The following is a 27095-nucleotide window of genomic DNA, read 5'->3' on the forward strand; positions in this document are numbered from 1 at the left end:
TAATGAAAAATGTCAAGTATTCTTAACCGTTTAACTTTCAGTTTGTCATAGCTGTTAAATTTAAGCACTCTTGACATGAATTAAAATTCAAACAACCTAAGTGCAAATTTTTTTGTTTTAACAGTGCAGCCATACCGCCTACTTTTCAGCTTAAGCTTTGACATGATTATATGATCAGTTTCTAAAACATGATGCATTATTAGAGCTTAAACTGTTTAAAAGTATAATATATCATTAAATGAACTCCACATTGATCACATTAAAGTTCCACAAACTCATGAATTAATCAATAATGATCTAATAATACCAAAATGACAGGGGCTAATCTACATTGAGACTACTTTTATTTACTCACTATATCATATTTTTTATAGCTATATTTTAAGCACATTTAATTGATTAAAAAGAACATATTATTTTTGCATAAGTACATTTCTAAATGTGGGACTTCTACTTTCAATTGTGTATTTTAATATTAAGGACCTGCCACTTTTACCACTTCCTCCTGATAAAAACTAGAAATGTAGTGATACACACTAAGCCATCTGTTAGTGCTGCAGTGTGTGAGTGAAAATTCTTCACCTTCATCTTGTGTACATTTATTACACATTCAGATGGCTGATAAGTACTTGCAGAACAGTGTTGGGATGTTTCATGGTGTAAAGTTGTAGTCCTCTTTCCTGTCTGTAGGGGGCAGTAGTAAACCACTCATCCGAACACATTGTGGGAACAAACCTTAACTCATCTCTCTGTGTTGCATTCCAAATTTATTGTTGCATTGTACATAAAACACCTGATAGAAATGTAAGAACACCTGTAAAGCACAAGATCAGTGTAAACAACAGTTCAACGATATCGTATAGAAAGCCACATTCATACATTCAGTCGTGCATAAAAGAACAGTAACACTGTAAACAGAGGAGTTAGCACATGAGCCATACCTGAATGTTTCATCATGTCTCAACACTTTGAGTTAGAAAACAGGCAGGGGGGGAGTATAGAGATATAAAGAAGTATATCAACATATTGCATCATGCAACACTAAGGAAGAACCACTTGTATTGAAATATCATCATCATCATCATCATCATCATCATGGCAACAATAAGATGCAGTTTGTTTTTTCACAGTCTTATTGAGGAGTGCAATAGAAATGCTATCATTGCATTACAGAGCAGAGAAATGATATGAAGGAAATTTAGATTATATTAGGGTTTCACCAATGTGAGCGTATGAAACATGACACCTATACAGTTTTTAAATGAAAGCTGCCGAGTGCTCATATCTGATGTATCTGGAAATGAAAGATGCTCCATAACAAAAGTTGACGCATTACAAGCTGCACCAAGGGTGTGAAATGGTATACAAGCACAGAGACCCCCTCAACCCTCCTTGTTTTGAGGGGTTATAAACATCATGTGGGTAAATGTAAGCAGATTGTAAACAATAGGTATGGTACAAATGTAATGTTTGTGCCTTATTTGCTGCTCATTTTTATCTGCTAGTTTATTATCATACTTGGGTTTTTTTACCTGGTACCTGCTAGCTTTAGCCTTAGCTTTAAGCATGATTTTATGTAAGCAGCAATACATATCTTTTTGAGGTTCATGTTTTAAAAAGAGTCAACGGGAAACATTAAAAAGTTATTTCATCAAGCTAGCGTTAGCGTAGCAAGCTAGGGACAGCTGGTTAAGTTGTCATTTCAGGCGGTAAAGTTGTCAGTCCTTGGCTAGAAATTAAAGGCTGCTTTTGTTTACTTCCATCTAAAATCCAGGAGCCATTGCTTCATAATGTAAACTTTGTTGGTAAGTCTACCTCTGTCATCATTAACTACTATTAGTCAGAGAGGGGCTTATTAAACACTCAATTACGAGGGTTTCTCATGAATTTACAGAATAAGTCTTGTTGATTGGAGCATTTAAATCTGTAAGACTTATACTGCAACTCACAGTGGGAGATTCCCTAACTGTGCACACCTTTAAAGATAGTTGTAGAAATAAATAAAATATAATACCTCAGTTTTCCAGACGAATTTCTGCTCTGAGTTCAGTGTCTTGAACTCGCCAAATTGTCATAAATATTGCCTCAAGCTGCCGCATAATGATCCCTAGCTTGACATCAGTGTAAAAATTAAAGTTAAGTATTCCATCCAAGGACGTGCCCCCAGTCTTTTCACTATAATTAGACTAAAAACCAAAGTTACAATATTGAAAATGATCTCCTGCAACACATTAACTTTAATTACATTTGGTTTTGTTGATCATCAGCTATCATTGTACGTGTTGTATCGTTGTTTGATACGCCTGAACTCAGGGCCCTCTCGGTGTAGAGAGATGCAGGGATGAGTCCTAAAAACTGAAAATGATCTACAATTAAGCACTTTTTGGTTCCCTCATCTCAAAGTGTTTTTTAACGGGTTTTTGGTTAGATGCCTGAAATGAGGTCTGTTCTTAAACCAAGATTTTTACATTTTGTTCTGCAATGTAAATTATATCAGTGAATAACCTTGTTGTTTGATTTTGAAGCTTTTACTTGTCTCAAAACAAACAAGGCAAACAAGTAGCTCAATGATACTACAGAACGTCATCATGCCAAACATGGCTTTATAGTCTTGTTGTGGTGGTAACGATGACGTCATGCAACTGTAGTGTAGTTTGTCTATAACCTAACATTAGCTTTTTGCTTCTGAGGAATGCATTTAGGCTTAAAAAAATCGCATAAGTGATGTTCAATTATGAAGATTATCTTGCTGGATATAACGTATCCAAGGTGAAAGTGGGCTGGTATGGTCCAGTAGGCTACTCTGTACCACTGAAAGATTCAGTGCTGGTACGTAGTGGTGTAGTGGTAGTTGCTGAGTAAATGTGCAGGTTACCGAGGAGGAAGTGGGTATACGCTCCAATGGCTTTTTGCCATTGGAGCGTATACAAGCTTCCTTCTTCACAATATACACCAATCAGCCAAAACAGTAAAACCAGTGGTTGGTGAAGTGAATAACATTGAACATTTCATCACAAGGCCATGTTTTGCTGGGAGACCTTGGGTAGGGTATACATGTGGATGCCACTTGACATGCTCCACCCACTCAAACACCGCAGACCAAGTACCCCTCCTCATGGCAACTGCACTCCCTGATGCTGGTCATGCTGTACCACAATCTAACATGGAGCCTCCTTGGTTCTGACATGGGTCTGACGTGGCTCTGACATGTCAAGGCATGAAAACAGGACCTCTGGGGGGTGTCCTGTGGTGTCTGGGTGGCGGATTCTTTGAGTCCTGTCGGTTTTGAGTTGTGGTACCAGCACGTGCCACAGATGCTCACTCACATTGTGATCTGAGAAATTTTGGGGGGGGCAGCAATGCCATTGGGGAGTGCAGTTGCCATGACAGGCAGTACTTGGTCTGCAACAGTTTTTGGGTGGGTGGGGCATGTCAATTGGTATCCACATGAATGCCAGAACTGAAGGTTTCTCAGCAGAACATTGCATTGTAACAAAATGAACAATGTTATACACTTCACCTGTCAGTGGTTTGAATGTTTTGGGTTATTGGTGTACATAAATAGTAGTTAAATATTTAACAAGTCTTTACGTTATAGTAGAAAACAAACCCATGCAGTTTCATGTTTTCAAGAGCTAGTCTGAGTACAGCTGTGTTTCAATTCAATCTTTGTTAGTTCCACCCCTCATCAGTTGAGTATATGGGTCTAATGCGGTTGTGTATGTATGTGTTCTGGTGTTAATGTTGACGGTGTTGATGGAGCTTCTTCTTCTATATGACTCAATGATCAATAATGAAGGCACACCACCATGCTGCTGCAGCTTTGCCCTGCTCTCCACAGGCCATGGTGGCTCTTACTATAACACACTTTTCCTCTCACTTGCTGCTGATTCTTGTGGTGAAGTTGCTCGAGTCCGTCCCATAAAGAGGATCTCTGTGAACCATGTGATCACTGACAGCGATCTTCTACTGAGTGCTCTGCGGGTTTAGTCGTGGCTGAGGGTTCGCGGCAGCTCATTGGTCAGGATGTGCCACCGCTCCACCCTCATGCCCTTGTTCTTTAGGCAGTCCATCCAGTGACGGAGGCCATCACCTTGGGAGTGACAGCTCAGACAGACACCACCTGAACAAACAGCAAACAGATAACAACAAGTGTCGACACTTAGTCTCAGTGCCACTTTGAATTCTGAACTCCAGTATTCTGGACAAACAACACTACAAGGTGCTCTGTGGTGATTTAGTTAACCTTGAGATGTGCAGAATTTTTTGCAACCAATCGACCACAGTAGACCACATCTTTTCACTGGCCCAAGGTTCAACTGTTTGGTCTGGACTGTTGTCCATCCAGGGGAATTTTTAAATATGTAGTTTTTGTTCAGCTCAAACTGAAAAGTCCAAAAGTCCAGACCCAATGAGGTAGGTGTGAAAAGCTCCTTAATATCCAGTATCTACATGAGGAACAATTATAGCAATAAACTAGAATTACCATAACACAGTTTCGTGCCTTTGTATACCATAATCTAATCAGTTCATCCTTGAGTCCAAGTAGACATATGTGCCATATCTGAAGGTATTTCCCCAAGCTGTTCTTAAGAGATTGCTTTCTGAGAATGAGATGGATGCAAGGTCACAGTGCCCTTGACCTTTAAACTATAACCACTAAAATGTAATCACTTCATCAGTGAGTCCAAGAGGACAGTTGCGCCAAATCTGAAGAAATTTCTCTCAAGGTGTTCTTGAGATATTGCCACAGCCACAGTTATCGCCAGTGCGGAGGCATAACAAACCTTTTAAGTGTACATGTGAGGACCTGACTGTTGTTTTAAGACAAACAGAAAACACAAAATGACCTTTAAACTCTTGCTGGAGATATCTTTGGTGTTATAGTTGTATTTTTGATGGTAAACTCCAGCTGGCGCCCATTTTGATAATGCTTTTGCTTTGGAAAAACAGCAGGAGACCAAACACAAGCTACAGGTCTAATTAAGTTGTGATCTTGGGGTGAGTTATGGGTACCCTCGAGTGCTCTTTGTTTCCATAATTAACAAGAATATGAACATGATGATAGCTAGAAACTGAGTAATCATTAAAAATAGAGGTGAAAAGGGAGCCCAATCAGGATTACAGTTGGTAAGATAAACATACACAAGCTTTGACAGAACAGCTTTGCCAACACTAATGAGCAGCATGTGTTAAATTCATTAATATTTACAGCTGAATCAGGGGATCATTTCCTGTTTATTTTGTGATTATTTAATCAGACATTATCCACTTATCCATGAAACAAAATCCTGAGACTTTTGCACAAAGGCCACACAGTTCAGAGAGGTCTCTCTGGACCGCTGGGTCTCTTCCGCATAATTTTGTGTTCAAAGTGAAACTCAGTGAGAGGTTCAGAGATCAGAATGGACCATCGATGTCTCACCTATGAAGTCATTGGAGCGTCCCAGGTCGTAGTCCCACACCGTCACCTCCAGCGTCTTGTTTGTGAGCTCCGACAGGGAAATCTCGTAGAAGAACTCCTGCAGCGATCAAACACATGCAGGGATTTGGATTTAAAAGGCAATACAGGTCTGTGAAGTCCAGCGTTTAAAATAACCGACATCATGTTGTGTTGACTATGTTATATCTGAAGGATATTCACGTGTAAGCTTGATGATTTTCTTTTGTTTTTCTTATTGTCAACATGTTGACAGCACAAGTATTGTGTATCAAAGCCTGTTACATCTTCTTCCACTATACCTTAGAGCTCTTTCGCTGTCCAAAAATATCAAAGAGCCAAAATGTTACACTAGGTGACATGTTTCTTCAATACCATGAACACACACTCTGTAGCTTTCACTGTATTCCACACAGCACCAAATGTGAACACTTTATTTGATAAAAACTACAATGACCAGCTGTTTTAGGACATTACTGAGTTTTATTTTTTAACATGCCACTATATATTTATACCTTATACCTTAAATATACCTTGTATATTTGTAAAGATTTCTCTCCTTGGTAGGAACTGATTGGTTTGGAGCTGAGAACCACAGACAGGAAGTCAGAAAGTATCAAAAAATGGACTGGTGCATTGTTGGTTTGATTGAGATTTGTTGACAATCAAGCAAAAATATAGAATAACATAAGTCTCATTGTTCATTGAGTGTTCAAGAGTCATACACGTCTTCCTGAGCTGTCTTTTCAAAGTAAGAATTGACCATGTCAAGATCTCACTATATTTTTTTAAATGGACTCTGGAAAGAGTTTTCAGACAATCCCCCCCAAAAAGAAGAAAACAAGGGTTTTAACCATTTTAAAGGGTTTTAACTACATCTAAGATACCTTTGTATCAATATTAATGCCTTATTTATTAGCTCAAGTGCATATGTGAGTCAGCCGGAAGTCCATTCATTGCTATCAGAACCTCTGTGATTCTGATCATAGATGTATTCAGAGATTTGGATACAGTGATGAAGATGGTTTCAAAGAGTTAAACACCAAAGGAGTAACAAGTTCGATCGCCCATTCACAGTGACAAATAAAAAAAAAAGACACAAATCTAGCAGGTCACAAGGAATGTGTGTACCACAGCCACTAAATTAGAATCTACACATTCTCATCCAACTCGTCAAATAAGGCAGCTTAATCAGTGGCCCCATCATGCTTCTCTGTTAGGTCATGCTTTTCATTATTTCATCATTTTTTTCCCCATTTTCTGTTTTAGGTCTATTTTGTGCAACTCTGTCTCATATCATTTCAGGTCCCCACATCCTGTCAAGTTTCCCTCCTGTGTGATTACCTGCCCTGCCTTCATGTGTTTCACCTGTGTCCTGTCATCTTACTCTCCCAATTGTGTGTAAAAGCCGGCTGTTCCCTTCCTTCTGTGCCAGTTTATCTCTGTCTCTTGTACCAAGCACTTCAGCAGTATTTCCTTGTGTTCACTTTCTCATGCCTGCTGGTATTTGATTTTTCTGTCACTCTGCCTTTGCTTAGCCCTTTTTTGGATTTATTTGCCTTTCTGAATGAACACTCCTGTATTGGACACATCTTTGTGATTAAAGACCTTGATTATCACTTACCTAATCTAGCTCTGAGTTGTGCATGTGGGTCTATTCCCTGTGAGCTTTAGAGGCCTTATGCTTTAAACTATGACACTTTAAAATATCCCTCAAATGCCAGTTTTGGATAATTAGGGATCTTGTATCAATTTTTGTTTGTTCCATGTGTTATGTCTTTTCAAAAAGAACATCCGTAACCAAAGGAAACATAGGCTGCAACACCAAAAGCACTTTCAGTTTAGGCAGCAAAACTACTTTGTTAGTTTTATTCTATTTCAGTGAACCTTTAACCATGTAACCATGTGTCTATTGCCCTTGGAGCATTATACAAAATTAAGCACACCTGTGGTAGGTGTAACATGCCCTCTTTATACCGACTGGAAAGGAAACAGGGCCAGTCTCCACTGCCAAGTGTCAGCGAATGGTTACAGGTTGCTTTTAATTCATGAAATGGTGTTTACATATGTAAACATTCAATTTAGAAAAAAATCATGGTTTTGGTTGAAATACTTACTTACTTAGTAAGAGAGTTAAGAAGTATTTCATTGATATAAAGAAGGCCCTCACATAAAACTAGGCCGTTTCTGCAGTAGAAAGATGCAAACCACAGTTCGTCTTAACATACTACCTACGTTATTATGACACAAAGCTGGCTGAAAGTTGCCGTAGTATCCTTTTAACAAGCATGTGACATAAATGATATATGTAAACAGTAAGTCATGTGGCATGACCATCAGATGACTTAAAAATCCTCAAAACTGACCTTTGGTTTTAAGCACTTACACTAAAAGCGGTCTCCTGGGTCAAAGTCTTGTGTTAGTTTGACCAATCTGCCAACCTCCCATCCCACATAAGCAGCTTTTCTTGCTTTCTACATCATTGCAGCTTTACACTAGCATGGAAAGCCCAGTGTGTCCCATTAAGATGCTGAAGAGTGTATATGTATCAGAAACATATGCTAACTGACCAAGGTGCCGTATTTAACACCCTAGAAATCCTGATTAAACACGCTGGTTAAAACAGCATCTAAAGTAGTTATTATCTTCTTTTTTTCTGACCATATATGATCCAGTAGTGTGATTGTAAACACCACTGAGCACTGCCTGATTTCTGACATGAAAATAATTAAATTAAGTCCAGGAGAGGCAAAGTATCTATCTCTATAAATATTCTGGTTATGATTTATGTGGGAGAAACACTGGAGACATTTTCTCTGAGAGGAAGACAGGTGTTTAGAAACAGAAGATGAAGCATTAGAGAGGTCTTTTCCTGCAGAAGGGAAGAGAGCATGAGCTCATTAATGTGATCTCAGTGGAGCACGTATGGAGCTGATGTGGAGCTCAGGTTGGTCGGTATTTGAGTTGCCGTGGCAGCCTGAGTGGGGGCTTCTGGGGGTTCTTACCTCATTGAATTCAGGGTTGAGGGTCTTTTTCATCACTGCTGTTTTGTGCTTGGATTTTTTCTGTATGTCTGGCTTCAGGTATCTGACGGCAGGAAGAGAGAACAGGAACAAGCACATTAGTTTTTTCCAGAAGAAAGGTTGACAGTTCCAAGTCTGTCTAACCTGTGTGTAACCAGGTTTGGTCATAAATGTACTCCAACCACACCAAACAGTAATATTACAGTGTACTAGAGTACACCTGTACATCATGATATCACATTGTTTAGGAGTAGAAAAGTTATCAGTGTTTGAGTCAGTCAAACATTAGGTTTAGGAAAAATCACAGAGGGGCATTTTGTTGGCTGAGACATTTCAATGCCACAGTTCAAATCTCCCAGTTCAAGTCTTTCTAATCTCTAAATAATTCCCCAGCATATATTCAGAGTGGTCATGTACAAACAATATAAATATTTTTTTCTGTAATTACATTTTTTTTCGTTTTACTGTGCCATATATTTCTTTCCAATATAAATTCATTATATATTGTCTCTATATGTCTCTATTCTGTTATATTTTCTATATTTATGTATTTCTAATTTTTTCTTTATATTTTCTCGAATTCGACATACATTTGAGATTTACTCTTTTTCTAAATATTCTTTCAATACTTTATCTTATAAAATGTTTTACTCTGTTTTTCTGAAAATATGTACATATTGTTGCAGTTCAGATCTAAACATTTCAGGCTTCCTAAATTCTACAATAATCCCTCATTACAGCATAAATAAAGAGCTGTCATATACAAGCAGTCGTTATTTGTTTGTTAAATAATATTTTCTCTGACTTGATATATATTTCTCAAATGTTTTATATATATTTTTATGTTATATTGCATTTTTATTTTTTCTCTATTTATTTGTTTTCTTATAATCAATGTATATATTTGCCTTTCAATCGTTAAGTATTTATATACACCTTTCTGTTTGATTATGCGCACCTTGTGCACTGTTTATGCAGCAACAAAGCACTTCACTGCACAATGAATTGTGTGTGACAAATAAATCTTAAAGTCTTTGTGATCTGAGATTAGCCTCCGTTAATCACGTTAGAGCAGTGACTTGCAGACACTTTAATAAAAAGCTTAATATTTGCATCATGTATTGCTGCGAGCCTAATTAGAAAGTCATTAATAAGAGGAAACACAACAATGTGGAATTACATGACTGGGAATGATGCAGTATGCTTAATTAAAACAATGTGTGAGTGCTGGGAGTGAACATTTGCTCTCTGCAGGATTATTCTCATCCTGCAGTCTGATGAAATTGTGTAAATCATCATTAATGGGACCGTAATTAATAATAAATCATAGTGGGTCAATTTTACAGTGCAACACGCACACGCACACACACACACACATAGTTGTACTTATCTCTTTGTGAGGACCGTCATTGAAATAGTGGATTCCCTAGCCCCTTATCCTAACCTTAACCATCACAACTAACCCCAACCTCTATCCCAATCCTAGTTGCAACCTGAATCCTAAAACCAAGTTTTAACCAGCAAACAGTCTTTTGAAGAAGCAAGGACTGGTCAAAATGTCCTCACTTTTCAAAAATGTCCTCACTCTGCAGAAAAACTATTTTTGGTCCTCACTATGTAGCCTGTACAAGAAAAACACACATACACAAACTGTGGGTTCAGTGATTCACAGTTGGCAGACAGTAGGACAGGGAAGCTCCACACATCTTCATCATCATTAGTGGTCACTGCTGTAGCGGAGCCGCTTCAACAAAGAAAGCTGTGCTGTGATTGGTTCTGACCAGTTTGAACAGATGAAGAAATAATAAAGATGGGCTCCTCTTTATCACAGTTACTTCTCTGCTGCACACTTATAGGGGGAGGACAGACAGCTGGGACCCTTGGTATACTTCGATCTGTCTAATGAGCACATTTACTCAAGTACTGTGTTCAAGTAAAAATCCATAGTACATGTATCTCCATTCAAACTAACTATACTTCTATTCTACTACATCTCAGAGGGAAAAAATGTACTCTTACTGCACTACATTTATCTGACAGCTTTAGTGACGTTACAGAGTACAGTTATGTTTTTTGTTAATTTTTTAAAATGTATTCGGAGTTTCACAAGACATTAAAATTGTTTGATAAATGTCAGACTGATATCACCCTTTTTGCTGCGGTTGAAATGTATTAGAATTAAATACAATTATCGCCTCACGGTTGTATGCCTTCAAGAACACATCTAGTTGCACTTACAGTTTACATCCATGTCTGTGAAAACATCGATGCTTCACACACATCTTTCCTCCTCTGCAGCACAGAAGATCTCTACAATCAGCAATCAGTGTAAAGATGGATGCTCAAGATGAGTATCACCAATTCAGTATCAGACCAGATGTCTCCCTTCTGTTCCTGACATATGATGTTGACCTGAAAAGTGTTTGTTTTTTTCATAATATTATGATGTCACAGTGCAGATGACCTTTAACCTTCTGTATATGTGTCAGCACTTTATAACTACATGCTATTAGACATTTGTGTGAAATTTTTGTGAGGTCATGGTGACCCTGATCTTTGACCTTAGACAACCAAATTCTAATTAGTTTACTCTTAAGTCCAAGTGGATGTTTGTGCCAAATTTGGAATTACCTCTAGGTGTTTTTTTGAGATATTGTGTTCACAAGAATGAAATGGATGCAAGGTCACAGTGACCTAATCATTGACCATAAAAATCTAATCAGTTCATTGCTGAGTCCAAGCAGACGTCTGGGCCAAATGTGAATCCCTCAAGGCATGTTTGAGATATCTTATTCACAAGAGTGAAGTGGAAGAGGTCACAGTGACCTCGATCTTTGACCTTTGACCACATAATTCTAATCAGTTTATTCTTTTGTCCAAGTGGACATTTGGGCCAAATTTGAAGAAATTATTATTATTATATTGTGTTCACAAGAATTAGACAGATGCAAGGTCACAGTGACCTTGATCTTTGACCATCAAAATGTTACCAGTTCATCTTTAAGTCCAAGTGGACGTTTATGCCAAATTTGAAAAAAATCCCTTGAGGCATTCTTGAGATATCATATTCACAAGACTGACAGACAACGTCATAGTGACATCTGACACCAAATTCTAATCAGCTCATCCTTGAGTCCAATTGGATGTTTGTGCCAAATTTGGTGAAACTCTCTCAAGGTGTTCTTGAGATACAACATTCAACAAAATGGAACGGACAGACGGTCAACCCCAAAACATAATGTCTCCAGTCATGGCTATCACTGCCATGGAGGCATAAAAACAAAAAATGGATATAAAGATAATAGCAAAGTCAGACTGATCAGAGAGGAGCAGGCGGGCAGGACTGTCTGGACCTTTAGAGGCAAAATTGGCCCGCTTTAATTAAAGTGATGTATTGGCTGAAGCTGAGCTGTGACACAGCATGCTGATACTCTGGATGCTGCAGTGAATTCTAAAACTGGCGAATCTCTGTGAGTTCACTAGACCTCTTAGCTGTCAGTCGCCTCCTTGTTCTGGCTCAGACTCAGTTTGTATTCAGATAGTGTGCGACAGAAAAAAACTCTCCTCCTCTTCAAAGCCGGCATCCCTTGAGGAAACGAAAGCAAAGAGAAGCCTCTAAATCCCCGACTCTGTCCGACAGTGTTTCCTCAGACAGACGTACTGCTTTGCCTGTTTCCTTGTCCTCGCTGATTATCCTTCCTGCTGTGAAACATATGGTGCTTCTGTAACTCCATCATTGATTAAAAAAGTTAATAAGATTGAATTTTTATTTGTCTCATTAGTGCAGAAGTCTTGCGCTGGAATGTAACTTTTAGTACATTTACTTAAATGCGGTACTTAGGTACAAATCTGAGGTACTCTTACATACGTCTTTTCATGCTACTTTATGCTTGTGTTCCACTACATTTATCTGACAGCTTTAGTTATTTTAATAATAAATCAAGAATTTTTCACAATAAGTATGTTTTGTTTGAATTAAACTATCCAACTGTTTAAACAAGTAAGCTGAAACGATTAGTCCATTTATCAAGTAGTCTGCTGACAGAAGATTAATTGGACCACATTTTGATAATTCATGCTCATAATTTAAAACTGTTTTTGGCATGTGACAGATGCTTTCAAGCTCTTCGCTCACTCTATCACTTCCCAGACAACTCTCCTTAACTTTACCTTCAGACAAATTTGACAGGAACAAATATTTGATTTAGATTTAAGTTAATCTTCCATAAAAGAATTATGTCTTTTGTTGTGAGAGCTGGTTGTAATAACCAAAGAGCTGCTGTGATTAGACTGCTCGTTCTGGGATGACCTTAAAACACAACATAATTTAGCCAAGCAGGAAATGCTCCTGGATCAACATTGCAATCAACCAATCGCAACCATCTGACATCATCAGTGTGCTGCTGCTGTGCAGCAAGGTAACTTGCAATAAAGAAACCCTAGTGATCAGTCCTAAAACACAGAAATCAGTTCACATTTCAGCACCTTCGGTTCCCTTGATTCAATTTCAGGTGTTGTTGCACCAAAATTACTCCTTTTTTGTTATCCACATCGGGCATGTTTTCTCAATGTGTGGGAACCACGCAATATGTGGTTGAAAATTCTGTTCCAGAGGACGGCAAAAAGTTAAAATATTTTAACTTTAGACGGCAATGCAGTCTACTGTTGCTATTTGCCAGTATTCTCAGCTGGCCTTGCCTAATTTTACTGTCCTGCTCTTATTCACTTAAATGGCATCTGGTTTGCTGTCTGTCATCTGCCGAATTCCACGTGAATGCGGTGTTACTGAGGAATCTGATTAACTTTACTAACTTAAATGAAGAAAACTTAGCTTAGCTCAGAGGAAGCTCAAAGGAGATCTGAAAGAAGCCCAAATAAAATATGCCAGAGCTCTTACATTTTGACGTAGGGGTCGGAGAACCCATTGACGTCCATAGCTGCCAGATGGGCGCAACGCTTCACACCCACACAGAGACCTCCGTTGCGACGTCCTTCACCTCCTTCCCCTCCTCCTCCATTTACGTCTTTCTCCTCTGAACTGAGCGGAGGCAGAAACTGCAGGGAGAGGAGAAGACGACCTCTCTCCTCCAGGCTGTGCAGCTGCTCATTCTCCCACTGTGAACAAAGTCAGAGTAAACAGATTAGTTTAGTCAAATTAGATGGTTTCATTAGTTTGGTTGAAATAAAAGGTGTAGTTGTCGTTGATGAGGTGGGTGTATTACTGTGTAGATGTGTAGGTTACCAAGGAGGAGGATTATTCACCAATTTTAACTCTTTTCATTAGTTAATTTTAGAATAAAACCACAGAATCATGTTTTAGATTTTCAAAACAAATGATGGAAGAAACTCTCTGAAGGAAACTCCTGCATAAATCAAGGCACTGCTTGTTTGGACCCTAAAAGCCTTTATTATGGTTGCTATATTAAAACAAAAAGAAATAACAGATAAGCAATGAGCCTCAAAGATTCAAACCAAAAAAAAAAAGTCTTTTTTTTAGGAGTTTTGTTTCCATTTGTCTTCCATTTTGGTACTTTTTCCGATGTGTCTGGCTTTTATTAAGGACTCAGTGAAGCTGGCAGGACCTGATTGCCTCTGGTATTTCCAGCTGCTTTCGCTTCAGGTGCTTCAAATTGAAAATATTCCAACATTTCATATCTAGCCATCGGTGTCACTCCCCCAGGTGAGGGCATCACGGACACCGAACTCACAATCTGTGATTTGCTCCTCTGAGGATTCATTTTGTTCATGTCGACTCGGTCGCTCTGGATGTTTTGGTATTTCTTGTCAGATTGTCCAGACTCTCTCTCTCTGAGCGAGGCTGGACTCTCAGCTGTTATAATCAATTTCAAAACCAGATTTTTATGCCACTGCAGCATTACATTTTCTGGTTGTACCTCCATCCATCCGAACGCACGTAGGTCAGTCTGGCCATACATCCATCTGTCCATCCTATTTTTCGTAAACCTAATATTTCAAGAATGCCTCAAGAGATTTTCATAACATTTAGCACAAACGTCCACTTGGACTCAACAATGAAGTGATCACATTTTGGTGGTTATAGATCAAAGGTCAAGGTCACTGTGACATTGTATCCATTTCATTCTCATGAGAGCAATATCTTAAGAAAGCTTTGGGGAATACCTTCAGATTTGGCACAAACGGCCAACTGGACTCAACCATTAACTTATGGTGGTCAAAGGTAAAGGTAACCGTGACCTTGCATCTGTCTCATTCACATGAAAGCAATATTTCAAGAAGGAAGGAATTTTACTCAAATTTGGCACAAACGTTGACTTGGACTAGAGAATGAGCTTGTGAGAATTTGGTGGTCGAAGATCAAAGGTCAAAGTCATGGGGACCTAACAAAGCACATTTCTGGCCAAAAATATCTAAGAGGATATGGTTAGGTGCTAACATTTCATATTCAAAAAGTCAAAGGTCAACGTAACTGTCACGTCATAATTTTCTGCAAAAACACTTTTCTTGTTGTTACTGAACATCCTAAATCAGGAACAGAAGGAAAGACATTTGGTGAGATGAACCGGTTACACTATTCTTGGGTTTTCACCTTGAAACTGTTTCGATTTTAAAGATATTGGGGGAAAGATGTGTATGAAGCATCCCTGTTTAGAGATATGAACGTAAACTGTAAGTGCAACTGGACTGGTTTGTGGAAGACTTCCAAACTATGGATTGACAACATAAGATTTCTGCAGTTTTCGCTTACGTTATCACCAAAATCACCACAGAGGAGTCTTAGCAGGAAGAAACACAGTATTATTTCTGCAGATTAGATAAAGTCGAAGCAAAGATGCAAATAGAATTAAAGAGCGCCAGTGGTCCTCTAATTGTGTATAGGTAGAGTCAAAGTGTCGGCCATGACCGGATGACAAATGTATTAAATCTGCGTTAAGCTTTGTCTGAGAACTGACCTGCAATTTGTGGGTGTTAAGCCTTTTGAGTCCAGCTTTAATCCCATTTTCGACTTTAATTTCATCCCAAAATGCACCCACAAAGAAGAGATCATGAGACACACATGACCACATCCTGATGGTGTTCATTAAAACTCAACTCACCGCTGCTGTTTAATTTGATCTTTGTGGTCATGACACAGCAGCTGGGGAGACGATCGATAGTTTAATCCTCCTTCTTTGTCTCGCCCCCTCCTGTCTCTGTTAGACTCTCTCCTCCAAAAATTCACCTCATCCCCCACCAGTCCTCATTACACACACGCAGTTTACCACCTGCAACTCTCACTTTGATCAGCTCATCCCCCTCCCCTCTTTGACCTTTCACCACACTTAAAGAGAGCAAGGAGCTTTAGTTTTTGTCTGTTTGAACAAAAGAAAAAAAGATGAAAATGATATTCACATTACTAAATGCTTCCTACAAATTCAGTTGTCGTTCAGCTCCAGAGAGAGCCTGCTTCCCAGCACCCTTCACAATAAAACTGCAGCTAAGAAAAGCAAAAGAAAAAGGTCAGGAAATAAGCAGATCGATGGCTTTTACCCTGAGCCAGCAGAGCTCGGCAGGATTTCTCTCCCGCCCACCTCTGATTGGTGGGAGAGGCACTGTAGATGAACCCTGGATGCACTGGTTGAGATTTCAGCTCAGCTACATTTTTACAAAGTCAGCCTCTCTGGGTGAAATGAAACAAGCAATCGGTCCTGCAGCCCCCAGATATCTGCCTCAGTCCATACTTCAATGAACATGCTGGAGGAAATGTCATCAGGCCACAGGTTCATGTTCCAGATGAGCGGCCGACGGACAGCCGCAGCGACAGCTCCTACCTCAGATTTGAAGTGAGCTCCAGAGGTCAATTGACAGATGACCTCGCAGGGAGTTAGAAAAAGGCTTCTCAGTGTTTGATGTTTTCCAGGAAAGTGAAATATGATCACCAGTCTTTATTCAAGTGAACATGTTAAAATTGTTGATGCACCAAAGTCACAGCTGATCCAAGATGGTTTTTAATGAGTTTAGTTGGCTTAATAAGAAGAAGGAGAATTTTCACTTCATCCTCCAGTTAATCACAAACATTTACCATCAGCACATCTGGGGATACCATTAATATTCATGAGAATACACTGCACAACATAGAGATATTTTTTTTGGCTAAGGAAGAAACAGACTGGAAAAAAAAATATGACGAGGAAATATTCAAAGCTGCCAAAATATAATTGAATGTTTCCTAGTTCAGGCTGAAGGAAAACCATCGATTTCATTTCTAATCAATCAGACTACTTTATATTCCTTATATCAGCAGATCAATAGTGTAAATTAATGGAGCTGTCCTCTGATCTCACAGTTACAGAGAGGCAGTTTAACAGACTGAGCTGCTGTTTGTTTTACAGCCGGCTGCTCTCAATCAGCCAGCACGCACAAACAAAAGGTGGAGGTGAGTCATTAAAGTAAAGCTCCTGTTTGTCACAACAAGGTCAATTGGCTGAAAACAGCAAAAGGAATTTTGCCGATAATAAAACACGTCTGCCGTTGTTAGAACATGAATACAACCGCAGAGGCGAAGGCAGAAAATTAATGACTTCACACACAGAACAAAAACTGTGTCACACACCTGGACACCAAAATCCAAACACACCTGCGACATGGAAATCTTGTTTTCTACAAACAAGGGACAGAATCAGCTGATGGAATGACACACACTACAGACAGATGTAACTTCAGGAAAGGCACACACCAGGTGATACATACCTGTAAGGTTTTGTGAGCATGAAGTAAGGCAGCCAGTGGCCCCTTTCTTACATCTTGCTCCACCGTAATTCCAGACCCCTTGTTCGGACCTCACCCATCTTCAAACTGGGCATACATTTTTATCTCAACATCACAGTTGTAAAGTTTTGTGATTGCATCTTCCACACTTACAATGCTGACATGGTGACAATATCTTTCCACTAGACAGACATGCCTATAAACCCTTGGGAAAATATTCAAAGCCACATTTTGCATGATGCGACAAACACACACACACACACACACACACACACAAACTCACATGGTGAAAATAATACCAGCTGTTGTGACATTGTCACAGCTGGCAGTCAGAAATCAAAGTGAAGTCATGAGCCATCTGTGTGTTCAAGTAGACTTACTACTCTAAGCAGAAGAGTCTGCACCTCTATTTTTCGAGCCAAGCTTTCATTTAATGTTGATGATGTTGACTTTAAAAGTTTTTTCACGTGTTTTGGGAAGTTTGGAAAAGCCACAACATCATCTTAACACTTCACAGATGTTGCTGATTGATCAGTGCATATGTGAAAACAGCGATACATTTTTCAGACATAAAGTTTAGTTCTGGTTTATTACAATTCAGGGGCATTATTTTTCCTGTGTGTCAGACTAAAACTGAACACCAAGTTGTAGGTAACCAGAATAACCTAGGAGATTCATCTTGACTGCATTTTGATAGTGACATTTCCTAATGTTTCTATAATTTCCAAAGAGCTCCTGAAAGGACTGAAACTGTACTGGGAATAAGTGAAATTATGTCAGTCCATTGGCTGAGTGTAAGAGGCCAAATGAGTCAGTGAGACTTGTGATTTTCTAACCTGCAGTTCAGACACTCCCAGAGGTCTTTAAGAGGTCCAGGAGTCATCCAGGAAAAAAATGAGAAGTAGTTTCATCTCATGACAGTTTAATTTACTGGAAATGATCCCAGTTAGAGGGCGTATAATAAGAACTAATTCAGATAATAGGTTTTCACTCCACTCTGCTGCTGTTTTCTGCCCACATGGAGAGGAGGAAGTCTGAACTGATGGAGACAGCAGGAATTAAATATTCTGAAAATGTCTCTCTTTAAACGGAGATCAGTTTTATCCAGTTCAGCTAAACATGGCTCACATTGCTCTCTGAGATAACCATGACCTTCTGCTAACATGGTTTTAGAAAAATCATCTTACTCTCTTTTTGAGAGTGAGATGTTCAGATGGATAGCAATATAATGTCTGTGTGTTAACAGAGCTAGAGTTAGGACACGGTTAGCCTAGCTTAGCATAAAAAGGAGAGGCAGGGGGAAGCGGCTATAGCTACAGACAAAAATACACCTACCAAGTCGAAATCTAAATAATGACCAACAAGTCACAAGTTGAGACCTAAATCAATACTAGCAAGTCCTAAGTCAAAACCTAAATAAAGACTAAGAGGTCTCAAGTCAAAACCTAACTCAAGGCCAACAAAATTCAAGTCAAGAATTAAATCCAGGTCAATAATTCTCAAGTAAAGACTTAAATCATGACAACAAAATAGAAGTCAAGACCAAAATCAAGGCCAACAAGCGCAGAGTCATGACTATGATTACTGTTTTACTTTGCACAGAGCCTCCTGGTTTCCCTCTGGCCAGAGTCTTTATACCTAGATAAGCTAATCACGTTCTTACTTGTGTTCTGTACTGAGTACACACACACACACGATTTAAATCCATTTGAACTTTTCATCAGGACCTCAAGGAAAAAAAATATATTTACATTTAATATGATTTAACTACTTTGGTCCACACACACATGCAGAAAACAGCCTCCAGCCATCCATGATAGAATGCGGTTTAACATGAAACACACCAATCAGACAGTAAGCGTTAACCCTGATGAATATTTTATAACTCAATTTACCTGAAACTCTGAGACCTTCTCAGTGTCCACTGCTGGAGGTTCTTGGTCACGCTAGAATTTACTGAGGCTGCATTCATGTTCTTCAAACTGATGATTGGACAAATCGAAGCACGTCTGTTTATTTTTCAAAATAATATGACTCATTTTCTATTATTTGAACCCTGAGGTCGGCGAGTTTCTGCCTAATCCCTCCTAAACCATCTTCACAGCTCTAGAAATGAGAAAATAAAGCCACCTGTGGGACACTTCAAGGGGATTCAATCCTCCTGGCAGGTTTGTAAGAGTGCTGGACTCAGCTGTGAGGTGGTTTGGCACCTTCCAAGGCAATTTCCTTCAGGCTATTTTCACAGTTTGACACATATGTATACAAGAATTACATCAAAAAATAACAGTTTGCACATTTTTTAAGTGATACTCCAAAAAATCCATATTTTTAGTTTAAAATGATTCCCCGTGTTTGTTTGAAATTAGGTATATTTTTTCTTCACAGTAGCTGTGTGAATCTTTGGTGCATTTCTGTTTTCAGAGTCATAGAACATCCAAAGAAGTGTGTAAAATCAATTGACAGATATGGAGATGATGGGTTACACAATACACGTGGTTGTTTTGCTTCTTTTCAGCAACATTGCAAGTGAAGTGTAACTGTAAAGTCATGCTGTTGGCTGAAAACTGCCAGAGGTAGAAGAGGCACTCAGACCTTTTACTTAAAAGTATTAATGCCATAGTTTAAGATACTCCATCACAAGTAAAAGTAATGTATTCAAAATCCAACTATAGCGTACACAACTATTATCAGAAAAATGTACTTTAAGTACAAAAGTTTGAAAAAGTCTTTACACTGCTGCATCAACAAATAAGTAGCATTTTGCAATTGAAGTTGCTTTAAATAAACAGTTTAACTCTTCAAAACCTGAGCAAATTGGTTTGATTTCTTTCGAAACATTCAGGAGAATGCAAAGAGCAACTTCACATCGCAAATCCCAAAAAAAATATCAAGAAATTAGAAAAGAAAAATTACAATAAAGTTACCAAAAATTGTTTTTTTAAAAAAGCCAAAACAAACAAGGAAATGATAAGAAACAAAGAGAAGAATATTAAAAAATAATTGTATTTTTTTTTTTCTGTAACATAATTTAAAATAAATAGTTAAAATGAATATGGGTATAGTTTTGGGGACATTTTCCCTAGCTTTTTGGTAATTTTATTTAGTTATTTTTAGGTCATGTTCTTTGTCACCTTTTACTTTTACCTTTTCTGGTCATTTGTGGTACATTTCTTGTCAAATTGGTCATTGCCTTTTTTATGAATGTTTTTGAAAGAAATAAAATCACTTCGCTCAGGTTTTAAAGTGTTTATCCTTTGGTTCACAATCTATGGGTTGGGTGCCTTTAAAGAGGCAAGATAATCTAAAAAGAAATTTAATTAATATGATTGAAAGAAGAAAAACATAATCCGGATGCACCACTGTGTTTTCAGTTTTTGGATTGTTATACTATCTACTAATACTGCTTTACCTCTACACTGCACAAACAGGGTATCCGAGGTCAGGCCCATCCCATGGGCTCTCCACTCTGCCAACGTCTGGAAAAAGATATTAGATGATCCAGGCAAGATCTTCCAGACACAGGAACAGCTTCCTCCCCCTCACTGTCAGACCCCTCAACACTCTGCTGTCCCCTGTGGTCAACAATAATGAAACCCCACACAATGGGGATGTCAGTTTCAGTTAATTACTGGATAGGCAAGCACCCATTAACCAGTAACTAACCCTTTAATTTCACAGAAAAAAAAGATGTGAAATACAAGAGGCCTTTTCTTGTAATCTGGCTCTATGAAGCACATTTAAAGCAGCTACATTTAAGGCAGTAACAGTTTAGAAATGGTGAAATTTAAATGTTTTGAGATGTAAATGTCTTGCCTTTTATTTTAAAGTTATTTTAACATGATCTAGCTAGAAGTGCTGCTCATTCTGCTATTACAGCTGGTAACGCCATCCTACATTAGGCCAATCCTCTGGTCCTCAGGTCGCCATGGTGAGTAAGCATCTTCACTTTGAGCCTAAAAACCCTAATGTTAGCAGCACTAGCTGACACTGTTAACAGTGGTAACAGAGCTAATAGTGATAGCATAGTCAAAAATGCTAAATGGGGTTTAGGTCTGTAGCGTCTGTAACTGTTTGCCGCATGTTCCGCATTTATCATTCTTCATTTTTTGATCATCATGCATATGGCATACATTTTGCAAGATTGTGTGTTTTTGTTAAATCCTGGAATTTCCAGCTCAGCTTCTACAATAAGTCTAAAATACACTGTAAACAAACCACGAACGTTCATATTGTTAAGTGCAAAAAAGTGCACGACTGAAACCCATTCAAACTTGGAATTTTTGACCCTACAGACATCAAAGCATAAAACATGCATTTTATTATTTCTGGGTGTCATTCTGGGCTTTTGCCTTGGAATAATTTTTGCTATTTTCCAAATGGTAATGTCATTTTTACCATTGGAAAAAATATATGCCATTTCCACTGGGTGCACTGTCACAGTCAATGCTGCTGCTAATCATTGACATATATCAGGCTGTGATAATAAAAAAAATCTACTTCGCATGTAGACTATTAATAATAATAAATAATATAATATTGTAATATAATAATATAATATAATAATATAATATAATAATATAATATAATAATATAATAATATAATAATATAATAATATAATATAATAATAATAATAATAATAATAATAATAATAATAATAATAATTCATTTTTTGTGTTTTTTCATCTAAAAACATAGTGGCATCATGACATACACCTTGCATTTAAAGGGTTAAAATTATAGAAATTGAATATTTGATATTTAAAATTAGGACTGATGTTGGACTGACATCCGGGCTTAAGTGTTGAAGACTCATCTAAGTTGCTTATTGCTTACTCAGTCTAAACTCTTTGTGTTTACTTGGTCAGGTTATTAGTGAGATGATTGGTTGTTTTTTTTTGGATTTCAGTTTATTGTGTTCATCCCCTCCTGTGTTCCTGAGCTGCCTTTCCCTCTTTTACCAGTCGCACACCTGTCTTACATCAGCCTCATTAGTCCTTCCTGCTCCTCAGTTTCTCTCAGCCAGTAAGCTCACTGCCTGTTCTTCTGCCTTATCACCTTATTCTCCTCACCTGCGCTTCTCCGCCCTTTTTCTTCACCTGCACTTAAATCTAGTTTGTATTTAAGTCCTGGTTTTCACATCAGTCTTTGTTGGGTCCTTGATTTGTTTGAGTGATGTTCAGTTCCTGTTTCCCTGGCATGAAAGAGAGTGATTTGTTTGGGTTTCTGTTGTCTGCTGTCTACATTAAGGTCCACCTGCTTCGCGTCTCACACTGATAGGCCTCTCACTATTTTTACGTTACAACATAAATATCCGGAGGGATCCACAAACTGCTTGTCCTGTTGCTACCTCACATCTTCACTTCACATTACTTATATCTTTATTTCTCTTCTATTGCACCACATGTTATTCCACAACATGTTGAAGCCGTTTTTATATCTCAGCACCTGATGTGTTGTTTAAATGTTGCTTCGCTCCCACTGAATGTTGCATCACCCGTTCTTTCTGTCTGCACCAGGAGACACAGTTTGTTATACTGTGCACAGACATAAGAAAATAAAATTCTTATCTTACTTCTTTGACCTCATGATGTTAGGAGTTTTTGGTTTCCTCAAAATCAACATGTTCAATCAATCTATCAGTCAGACTTTATTTGTATAGCAGTTTTCATACAAGCAAAACTAAATGCTTCATACAAAAACGCCCCCCCCACTACACACACACACACAAACACACCCACACACACACACACACTCACAAGTACACAAGCACATAAAAAAGCAAGACTTCGTAATTGATTAAAGCACTAAAATAAGAGTACTTATTAAAACCAGGAACCGAGGAAATGCTATCATAAATAAGAAAACACCAGAATCAGGATAAAAGCTATAGATAAAAAGATTAATAATAAATAAATGTAATACGCATAATAAATAAATACTCTAAATGATAGATAAAATGTAAATGAAAGGATAACAGCCCAAATAATAATAGATAAAAATGCTAAAAAATAATAAAACAACATACCATATATATATATATATATATATATATATATATATATAGAGAGAGAGAGAGAGAGAGAGAGAGAGAGAAATATATATATTTAAATTTTTAAAAATCCATTCTAAAAAGGTAGGTTTGTAGTTTGCTTTTAAGTTCATTTTCCTTACAGTGACTCTTAAAAGCCATTGTAATGTTTGCTTGTTTTAACTTAAGTAACACAAGTGTTACACCTGTTCACCTGCTAACTGGACTAAAAACGACATTTTTGAGCATTTTTTCATATCGTAAAACTTATAATTACATCAGTTTTGCACACCTTGTGGCAATTTCCACACTGCTATGCATACAATGGCTTTTTAACGTATGTTTTCACATTTTGTAATCGCTGGTTGTTTTGTACACTGTTGCTTTTATATGCGATAATTAATTCCCCCAGAGGTCTATCTATCTGTTGACAAAGACAGAAAAACAACACATTTTGCTGGTTTCTCACTGCCATGTAAATTATGTTCCTCTCACCTCTCGGTACCTCAGCCTGAAAGACAGTACTTGTATCTGTGGAAGCGTTTAGATCTCCTCAAGCCTTAAAGTAAAGTTGTAAAAGTTCGAATGAGCCTCAGCTACGTGACATGACTTCATATTCATGGACTTGAACTGTGAGAGGAGTTTCTGTTCCAGCCGGTTACTTTTCCTCAAACTATTCAGGGCAGAAAAAAAAGTGTCATTTTCTGTTCCCTGGAGACCATCTTGATTCCTCTGTCGGTTTAAACTCCTTTGGGCGAATCATCATCTGTCATTTCATCTCTGTTCACACCCTCTGTGATTCTCTGCCTCCTTTCTCTCTCTATCTCCTGCCTGTCAGCTGGTATTGTTCCCTCTGCACTTAAAACTGATGATGAGAGATAGATTTGAAGATCTCTCCAACCTATCTCTAATCTGCCCTTCCTGGCAAAAACCTTAGAGCGCCCATTTTCAGAACAGCTCAAAATCCTAAAGCCCCTTCAGTAGGTCAAGAACTGGTCTCAGATCTAAATAATTACCATATGTCACGGTAACAAATAACCTCCTGATGTTAGCTGACTCTGGAGCAGTGTTGGGCCAACATGTTCTCATCTCAAGTCTTCACATGTTGCCGCTTTGTCAGTGAACCTCAGCGTCTACATTTTACAGGCTAGGTATCTCTCTGTGTCTCCTGTTGACATTGCAGGATACCTCTACCATTGCTGAAATGTCAACAAAAGCACAAGTTGGGACTATGCTACAAAATCAACAAAATCACATAGCAAGCAATGCCAAGATGTCAGCAAAAGCCCATTATTAGGACAAGGATTATTAGGATTAGGCAACAAAGGCATGTTATCAGATTTAGGTAAAAGGGCACATGGTAAAGTGTGGAGAAAACACATCACAAGGTGGGTTTCCATTACAGATTTGCGCAAAGCTTTTACGAAATGTCAATAGAACATAATTGTGAGATGACTGCGTGTCCACTAAGGGATGTTATATGACTTATACTCTTGAGATAACATTCCAAAAAGCATGGTGGTGGATGTTCAAAACATTAGCAGGTTTATTTCTCTTGCATCCACCGCACTAGCCATCATCATTTCCAATCAAAGGCAACGTAGGCGTGTTATGAGAGCGATAATGAAAAGGCAAGCCCCCATATGGGAGTGGCCACATATGAGGAATTTCTGGGAGGTGATAGTCCACAATTGCACAGATGAATTGTGGATTCAAAACTTGCGGATGATCCGCTCAACTTTTGAAGAGTTATGTGATGCAATAACAGCCAGCTCCTACTGACAAGCACATAGCCATGGCATCATGTGACCTATAATGTGAGAAAAGTGTTTCCATAGCAGTTTTACAAAATAAGGCTTTTTCAAATTGCCTGAAATACCACCTCATTTGAGTGTATTTTTTCTAAACTGACATGTTCCCATTAGTGCTATTTAATATTCGTAATTTCAATGTGCACAATTTGAGGGTTAATAGAAACCCACTTACATTCAGATTGGAAGCAAACATCAACCTTTTGGTATCAAACAAATCCACCACCCCTTAAGCCCACCCTATAGGAACCTTTGTGCTCATTATATTACGTAGCTACTCGCAGCGTTTCAACCCGATGCTGTCCAGTGACATATCATGCGGACGCGACAGGTTGTGTCCGGTTGGGTTCTCAACTGACGCCATCTGTCTGCGTTTTGCGCTGCTGCGAAAGGTGCCATATCACAACACCATGAGTTCTGTACAGTGCTGTTTCTCAGCTGACATCATCCGGGGGCAGATCATACATTCTCAAAAGGTGGCTTTTGGCGTCAGGATCTTATATCAAAATCACTATAAAAGTGGCAGAATTCAGACTTCAGAATGACAACAGGCTAGTTGGGCTATTACTCTAAAATGTAATTTATACCTAATTACTCTTTTTTGAATCTTATCATTACTTTACTTATTACTCCTTGCCATCAATAATTCATTACTTGTTGCATAATTTTTGTTATTCCCCAAAACATAGGCATTTGTGTCCTTTCTCCTTAAAATTCAGACTTTATATGTGTGCATCTGTATTAATGTCAGAGTAACTGCCAGTAAGTGCAGCTGAGGCCAGGTGACATGTGTCCCTGGATTACCACGGTCCCTCACTAAATTATTTTACCGTCATGGAGTCTGCAGGGGCAGAATCTCATCACCTGGGAAAAATATAATTAATGACCTTTCCTGGTTGTAATACAGCTGCTGAGGATGCTCTGCGGTGTTGTCTCACATTAGAAGGTCTGTAGTTGAAACCTGTCCAATAACAGGGATCTTGTCACACTGTGTGAGATGGGTTAATAAAATCTTGGTTTCAATTTGTGTCAGACTGCACATTAAGCTGTGAGGCATGTGAAATTGTGATGAATGTCTGCCGGATCATGGTGCAGAAGGAAATGACAGCAGGGACAAATCATCCAGTTTCAATCCTTTAAGCAAAATGAATAAAACACTCTGGCCAAAGTGCTGGACATTTGTCTGGTGTCTGTCAACTGACGAAATCAGGCAGTGTAGAGGTGTTTACTGACTGTGATTTTTAATGTGGGCTGGTCTTCAAGCCACCAAAGTTCTCCCACACTACCCGGCTCCTTCACACCCAGCCTGGTCTCATTCACAGGTCATCACATACTGACACTTTGTCACACCCTTCAGCTGATACTGACACACAAGGCATCCTTTAGTGTTTGTATGAAAGCACCAGGCTTTCAACAAACTCCAATATAAACCCATCCACAGAAACTTAAGACTTGAAGAGCAATTACGAGAAAGAGCGCCAAAATCCATGTGAGGAAGAGGTTGGGATGAATGGGTCAAACAAACACAGGAGACACATTTTCATGTCTCGTGTGAAAGTGAAAGCAATTGACTTTTAACGTAACCTTATTTAATTTAAAACATACTATATATGTGATATCTAACCAGTAACAAGCATACATGATATTTTTTTCTAAACCTGACCATATTTGCTTATTGTGCTACAAATGTGCCATGCCCAACCAACATTCAGGACATAATCAAACCATACATCCCAGTCGGTCCCTGATGGTCTGCTACTCTATCATAATGAAGGGGGTTGGGCAACTACTTAACCTAGTCATGACAGTTTGTTGGTGTTACAAACTCAAACAGCAGATACTTTACACAATTTCTCACCAAAAACTAATCTGCTCACACTGAAAACTAATCTGAAAACCGATTTGTTCACTCTGAAATCTTATTTGAGATATCATCTGATACACTAAAAACTTGTCTGGAAATACATCTATTCACACTAAAACTTAATCTGAAAAAAATAATCTGAGAGCTCATTCATCAACACTAAAAATTCATCTGAAATGTCATCTGTTCACACTAAAAACT

At 38.4% G+C, this 27095-nt stretch overlaps 1 protein-coding gene across 1 annotated transcript in view; it reads right to left on the minus strand.

The window, feature by feature from the left end:
• Positions 1 to 759: 759 nt before the first annotated feature.
• The window catches only part of doc2a (double C2-like domains, alpha), a 79118-nt gene continuing 52782 nt past the window's right edge, over positions 760 to 27095 (minus strand). Inside the window, exons 8-11 of the mRNA XM_042504543.2 lie at positions 13361 to 13578; positions 8446 to 8527; positions 5426 to 5522; positions 760 to 4123 (exon numbers count right to left, since the gene is read on the minus strand). Of these exons, the coding sequence (XP_042360477.1) occupies positions 3987 to 4123; positions 5426 to 5522; positions 8446 to 8527; positions 13361 to 13578 (534 nt within the window). The 3' untranslated portion in view covers positions 760 to 3986. The remainder of the gene's footprint in view (positions 4124 to 5425; positions 5523 to 8445; positions 8528 to 13360; positions 13579 to 27095) is intronic.

The sequence above is a fragment of the Plectropomus leopardus genome, chromosome 18, assembly GCF_026936395.1.
Source record: "Plectropomus leopardus strain MGB_pleo_1.0 chromosome 18, ASM2693639v1, whole genome shotgun sequence".
NCBI lineage: Eukaryota > Metazoa > Chordata > Actinopteri > Perciformes > Serranidae > Plectropomus > Plectropomus leopardus.